Consider the following 23,251-nt stretch of genomic DNA (forward strand, 5'->3'; position numbering starts at 1 on the left):
GTCGTGGCTTCCTTCACCACACCGAGGAGGAAACAGGAAGGATGAAATATAAAACCGAAAGGAAAAGTCACAGCAATATGAAAGTAGGCCGGACGCAGTGGATCGGCCTCGTCCCTACCTCTAAGCAAGAGTGACAAAATGCCGATCCACTGCCTTCGGAGGGTCACCTCAGCCCACCTTCATTCATTCATCATGGTTACGCGTTCTATTTTCGAGGGGGGGGGGGTGCGTGCCCAATATTATAGCAGTCGCCGCCTTATACTGAGTAATCCAGTGATATCAAGGACCGGCATGACGAACGCCCTGATAACAGGCTATAGCGTGAATGACACCACTGCTCACAGTTGATTGAGAATGACTCATACGTAATGACGGGTCTGAGTCACTGGCGGGGAGAGGGAGACTCTGGGAAGACTGGTGTCTTCGCCCTGGTGTGGCCAACGGTTATGCGCATCCTAGAGTTATGTGTTGAGGATGCTGAAAAGGGGGACTTCGCCTAAATATAATTGGTCAACTCTGCAAACATGAGTGGCTAAAAATGTGTGCATTGTCCGGGAATCGAACCCGGGCCTCCCGCGTGGCAGGCGAGAATTCTACCACTGAACCAACAATGCATTCTTGAAAACACCGCTGCGACTTTTGCTTAATAAAAATACCAACGTCTAACGATTATTGGATTCTTGGCTGGGGCATCCGGACATAAATTAGAGACACGAGTATTGTCGAAGGTACACTGCTGGTGTTATGAAACACGCTCATATGAATCAAATGTTCTCGCAACCAAAACATTACTACTAACAAAGGTTAATTACAGGTTATGCTCATATAAGGTAAACTACTTGTCAGAGCGTTCAACCCCGATTACATGAATCGATCGAGCTCGGCAGCCTTCCACCAAAATTGTGCCATGCCACGCGGCAGATGCGATATCAATATCATACCGGCCTGGGTTTCTCGTGCCTCATATCGATAGGCCTAAGTAAATCATGTCTCAACACTCGGCAACAAAGCCTGCTAAAATCCTGACCATATAAGGCGATGTTGAACGTGTGTCCACGTTAGTCAAATAGGTCAGTCTTTATTTCATGGTGCATCAAGGCCTTCTGAGGTCAACTGAAGTGTAATTATGATATGTGTGCGCATATTAACTCCTGCATGCACAAGGACAGGATGTTTAAAAAAACGCTTTAAAAATATACTTCGCCTCTCGATATTTTTTGCAATGACGAAGGAGTGAAAAAAAACTGAATCTCAGGACGGTCTGTCACCACCTTTCGGTTTAAAATCAAAATCGAATTGACCCGACATGTAATCCACTCCCAAAATTTCGCAATAAACATTGTTTTAAAACGGCTAATGTATGTATTAATTTATTGAGGACAGTTTTGAAGTGTTTTCGACATGATTGTCTAGTGGAATTATCTTTGACCTGCAATTACGATGGCCATGGACTTTCGGAGTGTTCACTTAAGGTCTGATGATGAAGGCAGACTTTTCTGTCTCGAAACCTTCAATGGTTGCGGCGTGCGTCCCTGCAGAGTTTGAGTCCATAGAATATGAGAGTCCGATATGGTCCAATTTCACACGCAACCCATATCCTATAGGGTGCAGCCCAATTGGCCACTACTTAGGATGCAACTTTTGTGACTGAGACAAGACCACCATTGATTTATTAAGCCTTTTAGCAGTTAAATTGTCAATGTTTGACCGCGACACGCATCAAATACTGCGTGGGGTTGTGAATCTGAAATTTTGATATGATATTCCGGACAGTCGGGCAAGTAAATGGTGAAAAGTAAACTGGTAGTTGACCACGGAAATTTTTTGATAATCGACAAATTAGACAGACATTGATATTTCCACTCTTTTCAGCCAACTGGCAGAAAAATCTCAAAACACGCCCCCTATTACCAAATTAGCAAAATTCGAAATTAATTTTTTCATCAAATAATTTCTTTATATCTGTAGACTTGCCACAGCAAATATTTTTTCAATACCTCTCCAAATATGTACTTGAGAGTTAAAAACATGCACTCGTCTAATTGATGGGCCTCGACCCTCCAACCTAATCATTGGTGGTCTTGTCTCGGCTTCGGAAGCAAGAACTTTCAAAATACGGCTGATTTGATCAAGCTTATGTTTGACTCTATATATCCTGTTACATTTGAGGATTGCATTCGACCATTAAACTAGGTAAATCGTACTTTAAAACAACAAAATCCAGTCCGAAGTGACCAGATACACGCACGCCGTCTGTGGCGTTAAGTTTATTAAACTAATACAATAAAGGGCATAGCCTTGCCACATCAGGCATAGTGGGCATGGGTGGGGGCTCAAGCGGCTTATGCCGTAGGCGTACATGTAATTCTAAACGGTTTTATTGTTTTGAAATCGGAATAAACTGATAAGTTCTGAATGTTCTACTTTTCAGTCAGGTACATTTTGTCAGAGCGTTTTAAATCCAAATCTCTCGCCGCTCATCGCGCCATGGCCGCCGTCTACGGGCACATCCGCTCCAGTGAAAAAGCTTGCATCACGGCTGCTGAGAAACGTTATGGCTGCCGCAATCTCGTTAGGATGGGCCACGCGTCCGATCAGGTGGCACCCTGCAGCTTGTTTCTTCACCTCTACGACCTCATCCGGGGGAATCGACCCGACAGTCTATACAGAAGAACGAAAACTGTAAACCGCATTTATTATTTCCTTGGACTTTGCGACTACTCGATTCGTTAAGAAACAACATGTAATATATACACGCATACATACACTTATACATGCCCATTAGAGGCTCAGATGAGCCACTCATTCTGACCAGTGTCATTTACTAAACCAATTTGGAGAAGAGCTGGACAAAGTAACGTGCCAATATAGCCTCCCACCAATATTGTCTGGCTCGACCTATGCAGGGCCTCTCGACTGCTAGCAAAGAGACCTGAGCCACCCGACCACAGTCCTCTGTTGCTTTGAGATGCCCGTGAGGTGAGATCTTACAGCTTAGAGTACTCTAAACCGACACTGACGCGAATAAACTTACCGCTTTTGTCCAAACCCAACCAGCTGATACGGAATTCACCCTTATGCCGTACTTTCCAAGGTCCAACGCCATACATTTTGTCATGGATACGATGGCGCCCTTGCTTGCTGAGTAGGTCCAACGATTCGGGTGTGCACGATGGGCGCAGTTGCTTCCAACATTGACGACTGTGCAATCTTTACCTTTGATTGACGGAAATGAAGAAAGTTGTACCTTTTACAATAAATGAGTGTTTTTTCCTGCCGGGAAACGCAACCAAGGAAGTTTTAGTGCTCTTTCCCCGGAGCTCTCCAATGTAACCTACCTGTGGACAACTGAAAGCAGCGGCAACTGTTGGAGGTAATCAGCACTTAACACATTTCAGGAAAATGCATCAGCCTCTGCGTTCTGAGTGCAAAGGGTCTTGAACTCAAATAAGGTACCCCTGCGTTATTTGATAGGTATCAATTTACCGTGGATAATGGAGGTACCTTAGAATATTTAATCAGCGACGAGTCGATATGCTGAGAAACAAAATGCCTCTCAGATGTCGATAGATTGCCTTCAACACCCTTGCCTGGATGTCCCTTCTGACCTTCATTGTTTTTCACTCAAATATAGAGCAGAAGAACCTTTGTTGGTCAAGCTGATGGATGTCGTACCTTTCTTCAGATAAGGATAGCATGCTTGGACCATGTTGGCATAACCCTCCACGTTCACCGTCATTGTCCTTCGCCAGTCTTCATGTTCAGCATTCAAACCTGAATGATTAAAGACAGATCTGCAACCATCATCAGCAATATAGGTTACAACCAAGATGACCAATTGTTTCTTGATGTACTCTGAAGGGTGTCTCTCTCTGTCATGTACTTCAATGAGCTGTTGTTAAAGGGACGCTTTTGACCCTGATGGGAGAAAGGTCTTCCTGAGTGTCTGCATTTATAAATAAGAACGTATTCTCTGAGGATTTTATGCAATTATTGAAAGAACCAGATGTGCAGAGATAAAGCTGACTCAACCTCTAATCAACCTCTATTCCCGGGGTCAATGTGCTCCCCCACTTCCGATCCTCTACCCGGATGAAAAGGGTGAAGCTGATTGACAGATTTTACCTTTCCAGTCAAAGTATGCGGCATTGTCGACAAGATGGTGGACGACGCCGCCATTTTGCTCCGCTACCTTCTGTACCTCTTCAATGCACCTTGCCTTATCCGACACGTCCACTGCGTTGAATGTCACTCTACAACCAGCTCCGCAGAGATGCGTAGCCAATTCAGATCCTGCGTTTGCATCCAAATCGAAAATAGACACGTGTTTTGCCCCATCATTGACAAATCGTTCTACTGTCCCGCGGCCGATTCCGGATGCGCCACCAGTCACGATGACAACTCGGTTCTTGAAGCGTGATCCTTTTGTGACTTCATCATCAAGGACGGGAAGATCGGCACTCATTGCTTGATATGTATATACTATAGTATTGGGATGGTGTTCAGCAATCAGCAGTCAGGATCAGACAAGGCTTGAATACATGCATGGTTGATATTCTGTGGTAACCGACCGACTGATCTCATTTTTCTGGGTACACCTCACCCAAATTTGAGCTGATTCTGCCGTATGAAATGTAGAATATTTCTATGCGGTAAATAAAGCAGCATTATGGTGAATCCGTTTTTCGATAGAAGATATTTCGAAACTAGAGCAGAACTATAGGCCTACATAACCTTCGACTCTACACGGTTATACCGAACCTGTATTATGCCCAAAACTCCGTGCGGAGCACGGGTAATAGCATTCCGCGAAGTTACTATTTATAGCTCACAAGGTCATTTGCATAAGATATTGATGACGTTTTAGTCACGTGACAGTCGGACATCGACACTTACCTACGCATTTGAGCTTATTTCAAAGTCAATTATCTTTGACCCTGCATTGTTTTTAGCATGAATGATACCATAGAGTCAGAGAGAGAAATATTCAGAACAATTATGTAGTATTTCCAACACTCGGACATGTGCCAGATTGAATCTAACTGCCCTAGTTGGAAAGCCTGAATCCATTACGAAACCGCATGTTTGTCGTCCGACATTGCCTGTAATTTAGCGATGGGGAAATAGAGGGCAGCAGCTGCAGTGACGTCATCTTCGCGTAATGCTATTGCTAGTGTTTACTTCTTCTCGGTACATGTTTACTGATACACAGTGCTAACAATAATCAATAGGCCTACATTGTACGTGGTTTTGACAACAACTTTGACTCCATTAACAGAAAGTATAAAAGCTATGCGACCAAATATGGGCATGCTATAATCGAGAAAACAAGGCATGCGCCCAGGTTTCGATTTTGTTTTCGCTTTGATGTAACTACAGTATGAACGCACTATTTTTGGTATTTATGCAAATGATGATTTAAGGGAGTTAGATCGATAGAGAAACGACGATGCGCCGATTTGTGATCGGTGTTAGATGTAAGAGAAAAAACGCCCAAACAAACGAGGAAAACATGTTTTACTGTGCATGCTGTAGGTTACATCTACTGATGTAAATATATAGCTGTATTCAGCTGCTGTAATCCGACATGTTATACACCATGGCTACAAGACTCGAGTCAATCTCTATAATCACTCCACGAGCTGCGTCTGCTCTAAGGTCTAATACTCTTCTATGAGAAGCAAGGGCGTACATGTACAATTACCGTGTCGTCAATTTCAACAATTCGGGATTTGTAACCGAGCATTTTGCGGAACGCAACTGCATGGTTTTCCATTTTAAAACTGTTTGACCCTTAAAGGAGTAATGTTTTTGTTTTTCCTATATAAAAATGCGTTGACATTATATTTCATTATCAGCAGGCTTGGCATTCGCACATGACTTTATGCCAAGCATGTTATTCGTGAGTTTCAAATGAGTACATATTTGGTGATGTTGATGCCTGTTGCCGTCAGCAGATTTGGGGAGCTTTACATGAGGCGAACACACGCGAAATTGACAAATATGGTCTTAAAACTAGGGAAAATTATATTTCGGTCTTCAGAACATGATCTACCTCTCTGTAATGTACCTACATGATACATGTACCTAAGCTGTCGCAAGGCTGTCCTTAGTAGAGAGGTTCAGCATTCGCCCTACCTTTAGCCCTCTCCCAATACTGACCTCTTCACTGATGTGCATGAGATGCTGGCTGTTGCTCGGTAATTTGGGTCTCTGACTCAGACCCCCGCCTCATTCTCCATGTTGTGCAAAATCCTCTTATAAAATGTCGACTCTCATCGATGATTCATGGAGTGTCAATTGTCTCGACCAATTATATCATAATCATAATCATACAGCTAATCTCCTTTGATACATGAATGATGATCGCGACGAGGCATCCGTCAAAATCTATACTATGATGACCGATTTGATCCCAGAACCATCTGGCAAGTTATTGATTTCCAGCTCGGCAACTGGCTACCCTGGATGCAGGCAGTTTTGATATAGTTTCGCCATCTATGAACCAAAGCCTCAATCCTCGAAATTTGCCGGTGTAGAAGTAGAAAATGTCCCACCCTATCGTAATCTGACGGTTTATCAAACCGTCAAGTGCCAAGGGATTAAAACGCATAATAGGCTACTTTGTTCCCAGGACATTCTATCCTAGGATAGTTCAAACTTCGACACTGCCTATGATATGGCGTGCAACACCAGAGCCATCTCGTGACTGAGACAGAAAAGTTACGGCGGTTTGGATGTTGATCCGAGAGCGAGGGAACCATTCTCTGATTGACGTTGTAGGGTGTCCGAGTTGATTCTAGGCATACTAGTCAAACACGCACTGTTTCAATACATCTCTGACCACGGGCAACGTGACAACCGTCATTTAAATACAACCTCGTTCTCGTGCATGGACCTAAATTCTAAACCTCTCTAATATTTCTGCACCCGAGAACCGTGATGGGAAGTTTTCAGTCGATTGCGAAGCCATCTATGAATTCGTGAGTAGACTATTGGCCATGCACGTGAAATCGACTTATAGAGGCGGTGAACATCAGTCCTAAAGTATCTTCCTTTCACTGCCGACATCAAGGGCCAGGAAATCCGTCGGGCGCGCCATCATAAACAGTGGCCAATCGAATTGCTCGACACAAAGTAATTGAATGAGGGTCTGAATTGATGGCGCCACCTCAGGATCAGGTTACCATTCTTCTATACAACATGCACTGTATATGGGGTCAGGCTAGCGTCCCTGAACCGTTACTAATTGAACACCTGGTCTTCAATTATGATGGATTTTAATGCGTGTCTCGACTCCCGCTTTGGGAAACAAATTGACAAGAGATCTTGAAAAGAGAGTGGGCTTTGCAGTAGAAAACTTTTGAAAATATTTTGGGAGGCATCATACTAAACTAAGTTCTTGTATTTTGGGGGCCTATTCAGGTTTTTGGGCCTCTCTTGACTTATGAAACGTGCCCCTCAGCCTTGTTATGTTAGCCCGATCTTCCAACTAGTGTGTCATCATCCGCTGTTCCTATATCCACGAGGAATTCGAACTTTTCTCGAAAAAAAAAAAAAAATTATCTCCGCGGAACAGAAAACGTGGAGTTATTTCAATTAAGGATGAATGCTATTAAATTCGTCAAGAGTTAGATCGTCAGAGTTAGATTGTCTATCGCGATTGACTCAGTGAGTCCTGATGCTACGTTTCTGAATAGTGCATGGTTGCGTGACAGATTCCCGTCGTTGGTGTAATTAAAATAATGCTCAATTAAAGTGCACTGATCATAAATGATTAAAATTCATTATAGTAGACGCGCGTGCAATGACTTTGCCTGACTGAGAAAGCGAAATGTTTCGATCTCAAAAATTATCCAAAGAGCTTTTTATTCAAAGGAAATGCTGACATTTTTAGTAATGGAACCTGAATTTCTGGACATATTGAAAAATTTCTAACAAGAAAAAATGTTGCGGGAACGTTAAAGACTTTCTTGAAGTAGTGATTGATAAGTTCAACTTGCGTTTCTAACCTCACTCCCGCTGTCGTAAATTAAGGCTCGGGGGCCAGGCAAAATATTTGGTGCCAGGGTAATCATGATGAGAGCGTCTAAGACATGGAACGGGTTGGCAACACGGCGAGGTTAGATAAACATATCACTTGCTGGGAGCTAGTTAACTCAATCCTTAGCTAATGGAAAAAAAACTGTTGAACAAGGCTAACATCGGGATCGGTTTTCAAAGTCCTAGCCCTTGTTGTGTTCCATGATGAGTTATCATCTACCCGACTCGAAATACGGATAAAAAGAACCCGCTTGACCAGTACGGCAAGCTTTACTTTGAAGTTGACCAGCGGGCCTGTTTCTCGCGGTTAGCGATGGGAGAGTTGGACAGAAATGTACCGAAATGGTCTGGTCAATGATAAGGACAGACCGACATCTACTATTAATCAGTTGCCATTGAAAGTAGAACACACAGCTTTAGGGCAGATGACAAGCCGTTTTCTGTGTATGTGTCCACCTCTCACGTTGCTGTGCGAATTGATAATGAAATTCATGAGCGGAACACGCACGCGATTTCATTGTGTTGTAATTAGCGTGAGCGTATTATGAATTGATGAAATAATGAAGCGTATTATACATGCACCCTTTCCTCTTTCGTAGACCTTGCAAGTACTGCTTAGATTGGTTTGCCACAACGTCCAACGAAACTGGTGAAAAAGCATCTGTGGACACCGTCTCGGAACTTTGCATTTTCGTACATCGTGTACATGTGTACATATACATGTCAATGTTTAATCACTTTCCGTATCCCGACCTCGTGGAAATGAATAGACATCATGGCCGTACCATCCTTTTCTAAAACTCCTCTCTTTTGGCCCGGTGTCATGAAACCAAAGGAATTGAGTGATGAATTTAACGAAAAGGAGCTCAATGTGTCCGAATGTTATTTCCGTCCATGACGTCCAAAGTAGTGTTGCTTCGTCTAGTTCGCTACAGCATAACTCCGCCTTAGTATTATTCTCACCACCAAAACAATCATGATGTTGCGAGATGAGACAATGGCGATGGCGATGTTAGAAATCAAATTAATCAAAGTCACGATCAAAGGGTGCTGAGGAAATGGATGGAAAAGCACGTCAGCGGGCAAGAATTGGGGTCATCCCTCAGGTGACGGCCAGTATTTGCCTGATGGGACAATGTCCGTCAGACAGGAGTGCACTACTTTTCCCGCAGACGGACCGAGATCGCAGCACGTCAGTCCAGAAAAAGGTAAATAATTTCTTCTCAATTTTTCTCGCCCCTTTTTTTAACCTTCAAGAATGCATTTTCAGCGTGAACTGTTACAATAGCCGCGAAGTCTTTTACAATGATAAGGTACGACACAGAGTCTGAATGTTTGCATGATTCTGCAGACGGTGGAAAAGGCGGTCGAAATTAGACCTACCGGGCTGGTGGTGATTCGCATGTGTGAGGAGTATGACCAGAGAGAGCCGCCTTCTCCATCACGCTCACGAGGAAGTGATCCAACAGGGAATTGATCCCCAACCTCGACCTTTGAGATGAAAAGCACAGAACCTTGACCCTCAATCGTATCTATACGCCGCTATGGTAGCCCCAAGCTGACCTCTGACTCCAAGCTTTTCTTGGATATAAGAATAGTCGGGTACAATTTCGTATACGTCTCCACGGATTACATCCGTGATGTCACGTACCCGCGAGAGCCGCCTTCTCCATCACGCTCACGAGGAAGTGATCCAACAGGGAATCGATCCCAAACCTCGACCTTTGAGATGAAAAGCACAAAACCTTGATCATCAATCGTATCTATACGCCGCTATGGTAGCCCCAAGCTGACCTCTGACTCCAAGCTTTTCTTGGATATAAGAACAGTCGCGTACAATTTCGTATACGTCTCCACGGATTACATCCGTGATGTCACGGACGTGGAGAAATCTAATTTAAAGCTTACAATGAAATAACTTTATCGAATTTACCTTTCGCAAGCAAGATATTTGCTCCAGACGTGGGTCCCCGATAGACTATCACGCAAGTGTGTCTGAAATAATCTTGTTTTAAATGTTACATGCCTGGTAATTTGACTTGTAATCAAAATAACGCTTCTATGCCTAGACGAAATTCCGGAAGGACGACGTATTCTCAAAATACGACCGATTTTCAACGTTTCAAACCTTTTTCACCGAAACTGGTCCACTCCTCTACCAATAATTCTTTCGTTGCTTTCTGTATACACTGTCATTGAGGAACTTTACTACCAGTAGACGGCAGTAGTTAGCCTTCAATAGTTGACTATCTCCATTTCGCACTAATAGTTTAACGGACCAGGCAACCGGTTGATGGCGTCTTCAATGTTGGTTGTTTACTTCTGAATGATAGGGAAGGAATGAAAAGGAGTCGAGCAACTACATGTCGAATGTGTAATAGTAACCAGGGCCTGGTCGTTCAAAGCAAGTTTTGACTTGGCTTAATAAGGCTCAACTGAAGGAGATAAAGCCGAGTTAAGTTTACGCTATAGCGTTAGTGACAAAGTTTGTTTTGACGAACAATAAGGCCCGGATTTCGCTGGTTGTCAAAAGTAGACACGACAATGATTATAGATTATCAGCTATAATATGATTGGACACACCCGATAATCCTGCTAGCATGACATTAATGTGCTAATTCGTCAATTCTTAGGTAATCTGCTATCGAATCTGGGGCATTCACGTGTATCAGGCTCGCCAAGGTGACGCCATTGAAGTCCGATAAGGTCATACGTGTAACATAAGTAAACCAATTCTGTAACTTGCCATGAAGTTTCACTAGTAATTAATGACTGAACTCATGGTTATTCAAGTACATACTGTATCAGTTTCGCTAATTAACTATATCGGATCTGGGTATCAGCAATTGGTATTATAAGGCATGTTAGCGAAGCCAGTTAAGCAACACGACTTGTCAAATATTCCGGGAAACAGAGGATGTTGTTGACTTTAGTTCTGAAGGTTAACAGAAAAAGAAAGAACCTTCGCCAGGAAAAGAGGTATGGACGAAATTTAGAAGGAAAACTATAGCCCTGTGTGTATCGGAAGAACTACTTTCTACAAAATGATTATAATACATAATCATATGTACTCGACGTTAGCGACCAATTCAAGTTCATTGTCACTTTTTCTTTTGTAACACGGGAAGGCATGTGACATATTCCGTCAAATCCGGCGCGAAGGCCAAGGATACTTGGTATGAGTGAAGAGGTCGTTCTCGACAGCCAATTTACAAGTTTGTCAGTTCATCCTCACTGTTGGGGCCCGAGGCGTGTCAGTGCCAAACACTCGAGCCGCTACTGATCAATCAATCAATATGTCCCTCGTCACCTTTTCCTCCAAAACTGAAATTATGGCGCATTTCAAAGATCAGTGACATCATACTTTGACTGAGAAGGCTATAAGTAGCGGCTGAAAAATGATCTTCGCGACGCCTATGGCGCCTCAACTCGGAGCTGCACGAACTGCCCGCGCCCAACACGACATACAAGTACAACGCCTCCTCTCGGCCGATCAAGATGGCGGCGCGTTGCTGCAATTCTTAACTGGGCATCAGGCATATTGGAAATAGCTGATAGCAATCGAGTTGATTTACCGCCTTGGCAATTAAATCTTTCGGGACAGGTTCACCGTCCTGGATGTAATGGCTTGCTCAGCCGTAATTGATTCATGCAAGTTCCCGTCTTTGCCATGACCATTCATCCGTTACTGAGATCAAAGAAAGCTTAAGTTTTGAGAAACAGTACCTTTTTCAGGCGTTTCTCTTGCGAGACAACCGCAAGTCTCCATAGGGCGTTTTTACGATGCTCTCTCTCGCTCTTTTCTGCGCCGATGCCTGACAGGTCCAATTGATCACCTCCTCAGCATGTAATCAGCAAGGCGTTGCAAATGTATGGCATCCCAATAGCAGTTATCTGTCCCGGAATCAATTAATAAAGATGAAACGGCATTTTCTGACTCACGTACCATCGAAAACGAGCGAAACAAATACGTCACGTCTCGTTGAATCATTCCTGCATTATCTTCATCACAGTAGAGTAATAATTAATTAACTCAAAATTGGCCAGTTTGTTTACCTCGAAAAATATGCGTAGCTCGGTGTGGTTCTATCATTTGGATTGAAGGCAATCACACTCACGTATTCCACAAGGTAACATAAATTGTTTCGCTTTCCCAAGCTTGAAATTGAAGTAGACATGGTAATCCTTGCAGTGAATAATAGAATAGGCTAGTTTCACCAGGCCAACTATATCCTTGTCGTCAGGTCAACTTTGATTGTGGGGATTCGGAGTAGTGCGGCAGACCTTCGACTCTATGATATAGTTGACTTCCTTATGGTAGTCCAAGGAAGAACCATCCTCGTAAAAAAGGTATGACATGCCTTTGATTAGTCTCATGGTTCAAGGTAAGCAACACCTATAACCTTCTTATATCCTAAAATCTATCGAAGGGGGATTACTTTTTCACATCAGCCTCGGTGTCAGCGCGTACGGAGCCCGGAGTGCCGTTACCGTGTACGTGTCCGAGTTTGTGGGCTCGCGAACTTGTGCTGCCGCAGCAAAGTCTAGAGCCTTTGAGTGGGTGTGTGTCAGGATCGATATGTCATCCGGCCATCACTGACCTCCTTTGTCTCGACACTAGACGAGAGGAGCTCTTCGTTGCACTGTTTGTAGAGCCCAACTGTTGATCTGGCTCATTGGCCTGCAGTGTCCTGTGGCCAGATTGAACGAGTCCAACCATCATCTTTGTTTGACGTTTATAGCTTGCAGGAGCAGGAGCCTAAATTCATGACGATCTGTCTCTTCCACATCGACTGCTTCTTGGTTTCCACGTTACTTGATCAGAATCTATGGCTTCCAAGTAACTTGGATCAAAGGCATTTTTGTCTTATTTACCGACACGGTGATATTGTTCTCGTGATGAATGGCTTCAGTTGAAGTGGAACACAGATCTTTACTTTAGGCTATCCATCGTACACATAGCTAATGGCTTGCTCTCATAGCCGACTTCAAAATACAAGTAAGTCAATTTGTGACCACTCTGCTTCAAGCTCATGCTGCAATCTGTGGCGAGATTTACCAGTGAGTGCACGAAGGGGATCTTGTAGTGATTTTGCCTATGGGAGATGTTGTTGTCAACTCCGGCCATTTATACGAGAACAGCAAAATAAAAAAACGTAGCAGTGCTTTTAACGTGAAATGTTGTCAGTCAGACTGACGTTACCAGTGATAATACGGACTGAAAACTGTGTTACTAAGGCGTCATATTTGCGATAGTTAGTCCCATTCGTCGCTTTAGAAAACAATCATCCGTTCAAGCTGACACCTTAGGCGATACTATCACCGGCGTTGGTTACTGCTCAGCCTGCTCCATCAACCACCACGGTCGAGAACGACGCGTGTCACAAAGCAAGTCGCAAGAGCAAGATACGGGGAATGGAGTAGAATTAACAACATACCGTGATATTATTGATTTCATGGCGTCACATGAGATCAGTCAACAGGTTGTGACTTCAGCACATTGGAGCGACATTTATGTGAGACACGGGGAATAACACACCAACGATATTTTTGCATACACGTGTCTTGTTCTTGTGATTAGAGATGAAGGAACTGACAACTTGGTGAAAGGCATCGAAAACGTCTCTGTGAGGTCGCTTCTTGACACTGGCTTTAGCACGTTGTACAAGTGACCATTTCACTCTATCTGTGTGACTGACACGTGGGAATAATGACCGATCAATAACATTGCCCAAACGTCTTTGTTGATTTTTACTTTCAAAGTTCACGGAAATGACATTTTTGGAGTACGAAAGGGATACAAATCTCGTGTTCGAAGCTGATTTCAACACAATGTGACTCAGTTGCTGATGGAAAGTCATTATCGATTTCTGAAACTTATATTTGGGATTCGTGTGACATGCCCAACGGCCGTGATCCGATTCAATTACTCTTGGCGTCTCATCTCAGTGACCCGGAAGAACGTCTGACTCTTTAAATTATACGTTTCAGAAGAGAACGTAACTCTTCTCTGTCTAATATGTTATGATTGCTGCTGTTCTAAATGAGTTTCTCGACGAGACGAGGTACAATGTGTAGACCTTTTCTATGGAATAGTGTGGCCTTGACTCGGACATCTCAAAATCGTTGTTATGAATTTTGTTGCCATAGATAAATTTCGCGACGTGACATCGAGTTGGCAATATTAGTATCGAGCATCTCAAGTTTAGCACTTCAAGCAACCATTAGAGCCTGGATCCACATCTGTTGTGATTTGCTGACATCCAGTGGCATTTCAAATCCACGTCTTTCTGGACCTCTGTATTGATTAAACTCTATTAAACTCAGCCTGGCAGTGGATCGCTCATGTTAGTCACGGACCTTATCTAGGTCCGAGGCTAAGCGTAGTTGAACTTATGGACATAATTATATCATTGCTTACCCCGGCTGACTTGACAGTCTAGATTGATACATTACCAAGTGGATGTTTGTTAGTGAGACTCATTGCTGGTATATATTCCGGATCAAGTCATCAAGATATCGATTCGGTGATTCGATTCCGTACAGATTGATGGTAAGTCTTATACATTTATTGCCCGTTCAGCGCAATGATATTGCTGTACCTTTAATATTGTTCACCTAACGTACGCCTAAACCCTGTAATCTTCCACTAAGATATTTTCTGCTTAATATCATAATATTGTATTTACGCGTTTACCCATTTGCGAAGTGACCCATTCCGTCAACGCGAAACACGATATAGCATACCAAACACCGTCCGTTAACTTTATGATATTATTGACATGCGTTGAATCATTGGATATCTGGTTGAATGTATAAGCTACAAATCATCCCGGCTCAGTTCCGTCCGTAAATCAAGATAATGGTATGGATTTCCATCAAGGAGTTGTCCGAGAGCAAATGAATAACTCGTCAGGGGAACTCAGGTGCGGTAAATGTCGTCCTGCATGGGTATACCTTTGAGTGACACAGGATCATCCTGGGTAACTTTAGGAATCTTTATTCCCACCCAGCTTGCAAACCGCGCCATAGGCCCGATAGAAACACATCCAAAAGGAGGAAAAACACGTATTTCTGGATACTTGTGCTCACTTATTATTTCACGAGACACAACTAGCCAGCGTTAGGAACATTGCGCCAATATTCACCATGTCGTCACCAAGCGGTCAGCCCTGCACGATTTGATCTGATGCATTCTGGCGCAGTTTTGATGATCACAAGTGAATACAAAATACCTGAGTTTCCCGTGAACTTAATTCTGCTTTTGGTTTTTTATCGGAGCCGATGTTTTTTCAGAGGCATGCTCCTTACAGCAATAGCAAGGCATCAGTCAGACGTCATCACACTTCACTTGAACATGACAGAGACACTTTACTATCATGAGAAGACAATTTTGATAATTAGCCAAACAACACTGAAATTAGACTTCAAGTGGTGACTACTTTTAGCCCAGCAACTGCACTTTCTGCTCGAAGCGTCAGAGATTCAGTGAATGACTGAGTGGTGAAGGAAACCTGTTGATTTCAGCGCGCGCTAGTCACGAGCCTTCAACTTCATACCAACTTCTTGGTGGGCACGATGGCATAGTAGAAGAGCGTCCGGTCTGTTAACGGAAGGTCGGGGGCTCTGCTCGAACACTACCTCTCCGAACTGTGGCCTGAAATGGCTAGTCGTAGCGCAGTGTGTAATTCCCTTGTAGTCAACTGAAATGTTTCTGGAATAGGCTGAAGAGACTCAATGTGATAGATGTAGCACTTTAAGACTGGTGCACAGTTGGCAGTATGTGGCACCATACAAGAACTCACCATCGACGCCAGAGGTCGGGTCATGCAACCACGTGACCAGGAATAATCGAAGTTGACGCCTCTGCCGGCTGAACGTTGTTTGAGACAGATTGATATGAAATATGTCCAATCATGACCAGAATATACAATTTCGTGAACACGATAGAAGAATGTCGATAAATTGCAATCAATGTTTACCCAAGAAAGTAGCGTGTTAATTACTTTTACAGAAGATTGATGTCGCCGTGGCTCTTATATCACCCGTCCGCCCAGGAATGCCAATAATATTATTAGAGAGGTTTCGATAGTGCACTTACGTGAGGTTTGTGGCATTGGCGTCATCATACTTGACATTTTGTGCTTGAATAGAAGAATAACTAAATTTACTTTACGGTTTCGTGCTTACTTAGATTTTCGAAAGGTAGCAACTAAAGCACTATATACAAGGGGTTACAATTTGGGATCAAACTTTTTTTACTTGCATTGGGTATGGGAGAAAATGGCTCCGGACACGCAATTACTTACCCCACAAAAAAGGGATTTGCTGCCTCCTCTACCTGACCACTTGGCCGCGCAGTCAATCTTTCAATTATGTAGGGGAAAGATAGTTATGCTCTTTATCTGTCTTTTGAAGCCCGAAGCGGTTGAGATGAGACAAAGAGAAAACAGCGATCCTGATGACCATACAAACACGTCAGACAGATAATTGACCGGATCTTCTCATTGTCGTAATGCAGAATACATGTAGATGGCCTGCTTCGAAAAACGGACGGAATCTTCCGGTCATTATGAGAAGTGCCAACTGCACCGGTGGCTCTGTGGCCTGATTTATCTATCTGAGCACGCGAGGACGTTCCTTGGCGGAAATTGGTCTTTGTGGGATTCATATCATTTTTCTAATTCGATATTTCGAGAGAAAATAACGACCTACTGAGCACTCGATCTAAAAGTGTGAAACACTTTAGGGAATTGGCGTCATCTGGTCCGGGCAGAAGGACGAATGTTTAGTTCACCATTTACAAGTCTCTTTGCTGACAGTAAACAGCCTAGCCCACCTCAAAGACGGCATGCTTCCTTCCCTAATAGCTTTCCTGTAGTTCCTCGGCCTTCTGTCCGTCCGGTACGCTAGAGTCAGCACAAATCAGATGCAGATGAATTCTGATCAAACCTACGTTAGCATTAAAAGCGCATTACCGAGGGAAATTTATTCAACGATTTCACGATGGGGTGACTGAAGCCAGTACGGAACATTAAACTATAATGACTGACGTGTTAACTAGTCGCTGAGGCAAGAAGATGACACTGTCCTAATGGAATTAGCTACTCAATCAGCGACCTTTCTCCGACAGGAAGATTTGTCGACTTTGTTCTCCTTTATCATAATCCACTTTTCATGTACTTCACAGCGACTGGAAAGTACGGGTATTAATTCGTCATGACAGACTATGTCAAAGGTCTGACGACGCCAATGTACATGACGTATACATACAATGTAAGAAAGTGCCTGCATAGCCTTCAACAGTACATGTATATTGTAGTCTGTCAATAACCACGATCATAACCAATTTGTAGGTGCTGGATACTGCTCTTTGCTTGTTTATGATGAAAATCCTGCTTCGATGGCAATTCGACTCGAAACTGGCCGGTGTTCCGGTGTAAATCCACACTGTGCAATGGCCAAACTCCGTGGTCGACTTCTCGCCAAGAAAATATCCTCAATTTCCCTGAGGTCTATTACTTCCTTTGAAGAGGTTTATCAGAGAGCTACCAGCTATTACCGAAGCCATTTTAAACATCTCCGCCTCGCTGATAGCAGGGCAGTTACAGCAGATTGGCCACTTGAGTCGCCATCGGCACGGATGTATTCAGGTGTTTTCTTACTTTGTATCTTTTGGTTCGAACAAACAACATCTACCATCTTCGGTGGAGACAAAAAAATGTTGAAGTTATACAGCCGTTTCCAACAGGCTTTGTTGAAAATATAGAAAACGACAAAGGAAAATTGCCGTCTGAACTCCTAATGGAAGACAGTTATTTTTTATCTGTCTTCTACAGATTTTTTATTTAACTTGCTACATGTAAGAGCTGCGTGAACTCTATGCGATGCCTGTAGATGTATAAAGAAATGATTGATTACAAAGCCATTACCGGAAAGTTTGAGACATGGTTACAATTCACTTTTGTAATTCTATCCTAAAATTGACTACGAATCTGTGGTTAGATTACACTGCGCAATCGCAATACATGTATATAGTGCACAGTGACGTCACAACATGAAAGCTACTAGGCCTACTGGCCGAGATAATATGCTTGCTTCGGTGCCATGGGTGCATGACAAAGAGCCAACTCTGACATTTGAATGGTAACACAATCTCAAAGTTATCCTCCTACAAGCTTTAATGTCTGATAAAAACAAGCCATCGTACCATTTCCTGCCATTGCGTATTTGAAACGCAAATTGTTCTGTTGATTGTCCAGGCAGCTTAAGCAAATCCCAGCGATCATCTGAATCAGTTTGTAGTGGCACCTGCGTTCCAGGCAGAGCCAATGAATTTGTTATTGGCAGAAAGTAGTATGATCGATATTTCATTGATTTATTACACTGAAATCGTGGCCAACGCGTCCATGCTTTCAATATCAGCACTCTTAACCCTAAACCCTTCATGGTTGGCTATCAGTTTTATTGTTGAGTAGGAGAATGAAAAATAAAATGCATCTCGAGATGTCTGAAATCCACCTTGTTTGTCCTCTACATCCACGCCATCAACAGAGTCTTCCGACGGACAGTGCATGATGCCTTACGGGTTCAATAAACGATCTTGATTTCGCCCTGTTTTTGATTCAGTGGTTTATGGTCCGTCCATTGGGCCCCTGAATCATAAGCAGTAGTGCATAAGAAAAGTGTCGTCCAGGATAAGGTCGATTACTTTCTCATTAACGAATGGGTATGTTTCACCTTCCGCCTCGTCTGCCACCTCCAGGAAGAGGCCATTTGCTCCTTGTCACCTTCGTAACTGGTGTGGTGATATCGAATCAAGACCGGAAATACAGCAGGCGGAAATCAAGTCTGTGGGCAAACGATGTGCACGGCGGTTATTGATTTTCTCGGTGACGAGAAAAGAATAGGATCATTCATATCTCATCGTGCCGGCCTAGGACAGAAGGAAGATTTTTTCATCCTTCAGAGTTGAATTGTTTCATAAGTTCAAAATTCTGAAAAATTTTCACGACGATTAGGCCTTTTGGTCGGGTTAGAGGGTTGAATTTGGTCATTGGGACCGCCCAGTCCAGTGGTCGTGGTCTGGGTACCGGGGTGGCCGTGCTACCGGGGGCCTTGTAATGGCATTTAGAGAGGAAACCATTCAGGACCGGCGATTCTTGGTCGTCATAGCGGGGTGGTCGCCGACCGGGGTTCCACTGTACAATGATCAATGGGGAGTCATAAAAGCAACAATGAGATACTCCTCTCATCTGCAGCGTACCTGGCCCCCTCTCTCTCGTGACTTGATTCTCAAACTTAACCAAGCAGAAAGCGAGAAAGAAATAAAACCGGACACCGGTATCTCATGAATACAATAATTACCTTGGAATCTATTAACGGGCAAGGTGTAATCAAAATATGGGACATCAATTGCAAATTCAACCCTGGTGACCGTTTATTTACGGATCATTATCAATCTGTTATCATCATCTTGTTTTTACAAGTAATGCTAGGGGCTTTGCGCGCAATCGTCATCTATTCTGTCCCCGTTTAGGGAAACATGAATCAACTCGTGCCGCCGGAAAACTGCTGACAGGCGGCACACCAGTACTGTAAACATCGGCGACCTCTAACCCAAAAAGGTGCTTCTTTTTAGGCCAAAGGTCACCCATGTTGGCGATTTCAATGTTCTGAAACAACAAAAATCACATTCACACCAAGGGCCGTGCATACTGAACTTCCAGCGGTATTGCCTCCGCAGCCTCCACCCATACGAGTTGTCTGGAATCTGAGCAATGTCAATACATTAAGGGTCAAAATGATGGCCGGGCAATCAATTCAGACATTACACTGCCCCGCCAGATTACCGGTTAATGATTTTTGCGACACATCAACATCGGCAGCCAATGAGACGAGACACCTGCTGTCTTTGTCGATGCGCTGGGAGTATTTTAGTGTTGGTTCACAGGCGAAGGTTTCCATCACAGACTCTATCATGAGGGAGATTAATCTTCATAGAATCTACCATGGGCCATGAGAGCGTTGAAACGACCAATACCGCCAGTTCTGTCAACTTCAATGTCAAGAGAGCCATTGACGTTGTACCCATGCGTGGGTAACAATATCAGCAATAGGGTTCAAGATAAGAACCTTGGCATCTGTCATCAGCATCAACCAACAGATTATTGATACGACCATATTGAGAATGGGGATCAAACGACTAGACCGCTTGATTGCGAGCCATCATGATGACTGACAGACTATAAGGTGGCTTGATGAGACACCGCCCCGAGACGATTCTAAGGCTTTCCACGAGAAATTACAAGCGAGGTTCATCCGATGGAGGCAGACATTAAACTAATGAGAATAATTGAGTACTAGGAAGAGGCAATGGTTCTATAGATTGGTTCCAGGGTATTCAAGTGCAGGCAGTATAAACTTGTTAAACACCTGGTCCTCTTAAGTGACACACGCAGAATGAACTCTACCCCAAATATAATAGTCTACCCCTTTCTATGTAAATTGATTTTTCGACCCAGATGCGAACAGGGAATCACTGGAATCAGCAACGTAGCTTTGCCAACCAATGAGTTAACAGCAAGCATAGATTCAACACAATATTCCGGTTCAAGATATTCCTAAACAAGACTATTCAGATGGTCTGTTGCAATGTTCGGGAAAGATTAAGAAATTCTGTATTCTAGGGAGAATCGTGTGCTTTGTGGCGGTAACTGCCAATGTTACTCAGCGGTAATGGCGTCTTCCGTATCGTTATTTCCTTGCCCGTTGATAGAACTGAGAATGAATGCCGTGACGATGAACGACAAATTTTGACTACGACGTCAAGAGAGTAGATCAGCTGATGGATTGGATCGCTGTCCATCCGGTCAATCGTGAACGCTACGTCAAGCAATGCTCTTCCGCCCCTGTAGGTTGATAAAGACCCTTTAATACCTTTAAAAACTACGATTTTCCTGCACCATACCCCTCATTTTTCGCACAAGTTGCCGTTTGAATCGGGAAAATCGCCTGCCATTCCTGGCCATTCACACGCAGTCGTTCAATATCCGTCAACCCTCTCCCAAGGCGATTCTACCTTGTTCAGTTTGTCCGCCTTTTCCTGTTGGGCGCATAAACGGCGACAATCTCCTTGTGACCGTGATTGATCACGATAAACATGTACCAGACATGTTCTCGAGGGACATGAAAAACGAGACGCTTTTCGAATTCTAAACAGCGCGGGCCATTGTGAGACACAGCGACATTGGCAAAGGATCGTTCATTTCTCCAACCAAAGGAATGCGTTACAAAATACGTTAACCATGTCAGTCGCGTTTTCTCCTAATTAACGATGTACCAATGGCAATTCAAAGAAATGCCGAGAGAAAGGAGAAGCGATCTGAATTCTCAATAACTACGACTATTGTGATATTGGATCGTTATCTTTTCTCGTGATCCATTTTGAGTGCAGCCTGTTAGTGGTACTATAGTATGTATCGAGGGCCTCTTAGTGCTCCCCTATTGACTGAGGCTACCGCTAATGGGACGAGTGCTCAGACACTGCTCGATATACTTAGGAGAACGTGCCACGGTATTACCTATCCCCGATAGGACAACGTATCAGCTGAGTCGAGTGCCTTTGGAAACCGGTTGACAAAGTACCAGTTGAGTTGAGTTCCTTTGAAAACTTTGTTCCTTGACAAAGCACCAGTTGTTGTGTTCCTGAACAACGTGTTGTCAAAATTACCAGTTGAGTTGTGTTCCTGTGAGAACTGGATGACAAAGAACCAGCTGAGTTGAGTTTTGTTCCAGTGAGAACTTGTGGTCAAAAGTACCAGTTGAGTTTATTTCCTTCGAAACCCTGTAGTCAAAGTACCAGTTGAGTTGTGTTCCTTTGAAAACAAGATGGCGATGCACCAGTTGAGTTGTGTTCCTTTGAAAACAAGATGGCGATGCACCAGTTGAGTTGTGTTCCTTTGAAAACAAGATGGCGATGCACCAGTTGAGTTGTGTTCCTTTGAAAACAGGACGGCGATGTACCAGTTGAGTTGTGTTCCTTTGAAAACAAGACGGCGATGTACCAGTTGAGTTGTGTTCCTTTGAAAACAGGACGACGATGTACCAGTTGAGTTGTGTTCCTTTGAAAACAGGACGACGATGTACCAGTTGAGTTGTGTTCCTTTGAAAACAAGACGGCGATGTACCAGTTGAGTTGTGTTCCTTTGAAAACAGGACGACGATGTACCAGTTGAGTTGTGTTCCTTTGAAAACAAGACGGCGATGTACCAGTTGAGTTGTGTTCCTTTGAAAACAGGACGACGGTGTACCAGTTGAGTTGTGTTCCTTTGAAAACAAGACGGCGATTTACCAGTTGAGTTGTGTTCCTTTGAAAACAGGACGGCGATGTACCAGTTGAGTTGTGTTCCTTTGAAAACAAGATGGCGATTTACCAGTTGAGTTGTGTTCCTTTGAAAACAAGACGGCGATGTACCAGTTGAGTTGTGTTCCTTTGAAAACAAGACGGCGATTTACCAGTTGAGTTGTGTTCCTTTGAAAACAGGACGGCGATGTACCAGTTGAGTTGTATTCCTTTGAAAACAAGACGGCGATGTACCAGTTGAGTTGTGTTCCTTTGAAAACAAGACGGCGATGTACCAGTTGAGTTGTGTTCCTTTGAAAACAAGACGGCGATGTACCAGTTGAGTTGTGTTCCTTTGAAAACAAGACGGCGATGTACCAGTTGAGTTGTGTTCCTTTGAAAACAGGACGGCGATGTACCAGTTGAGTTGTGTTCCTTTGAAAACAAGACGGCGATGTACCAGTTGAGTTGTGTTCCTTTGAAAACAGGACGGCGATGTACCAGTTGAGTTGTGTTCCTTTGAAAACAGGACGGCGATGTACCAGTTGAGTTGTGTTCCTTTGAAAACAGGACGGCGATGTACCAGTTGAGTTGTGTTCCTTTGAAAACAAGACGGCGATGTACCAGTTGAGTTGTGTTCCTTTGAAAACAAGACGGCGATGTACCAGTTGAGTTGTGTTCCTTTGAAAACAGGACGGCGATGTACCAGTTGAGTTGTGTTTCTTTGAAAACAGGACGGCGATGTACCAGTTGAGTTGTGTTCCTTTGAAAACAAGACGGCGATGTACCAGTTGAGTTGTGTTCCTTTGAAAACAGGACGGCGATGTACCAGTTGAGTTGTGTTCCTTTGAAAACAGGACGGCG

General features: G+C 43.6%; 2 protein-coding genes and 1 non-coding gene across 4 annotated transcripts in view; 1 reads left to right on the top strand and 2 right to left on the bottom strand.

Moving 5' to 3' along the window:
• Positions 1–543: 543 nt before the first annotated feature.
• Trnag-gcc (transfer RNA glycine (anticodon GCC)) lies at positions 544–614 on the bottom strand. Its single transcript has one exon. It is a non-coding gene; the product is annotated as a tRNA-Gly (tRNA).
• A 1,420-nt stretch (positions 615–2,034) lies between these two features.
• On the bottom strand, positions 2,035–4,693 carry LOC135489324 (meso-2,3-butanediol dehydrogenase-like). Its single transcript, XM_064774633.1, has 4 exons — positions 4,126–4,693; positions 3,676–3,774; positions 3,035–3,216; positions 2,035–2,661 (listed from the first exon to the last, which is right to left on the bottom strand). The coding sequence occupies exons 1-4, from the start codon at positions 4,463–4,465 to the stop codon at positions 2,446–2,448; spliced, it is 837 nt and encodes a 278-aa protein (XP_064630703.1). The 5' UTR covers positions 4,466–4,693; the 3' UTR covers positions 2,035–2,445.
• Positions 4,694–9,161: 4,468 nt separating this feature from the next.
• LOC135488966 (growth hormone secretagogue receptor type 1-like) overlaps positions 9,162–23,251 on the top strand; it is a 31,685-nt gene continuing 17,595 nt past the window's right edge. Inside the window, exon 1 of one of the 2 annotated variants that reach the window (XM_064773980.1) lies at positions 9,162–9,251. The gene's annotated coding sequence lies outside the window, so the exon portion shown is untranslated. Of the gene's footprint in view, positions 9,252–14,542; positions 14,597–23,251 lie in introns of those variants that run through there. The other variant, XM_064773981.1, reaches the window with a different exon arrangement.

This window comes from Lineus longissimus, chromosome 6 (assembly GCF_910592395.1).
Source record: "Lineus longissimus chromosome 6, tnLinLong1.2, whole genome shotgun sequence".
NCBI lineage: Eukaryota > Metazoa > Nemertea > Pilidiophora > Heteronemertea > Lineidae > Lineus > Lineus longissimus.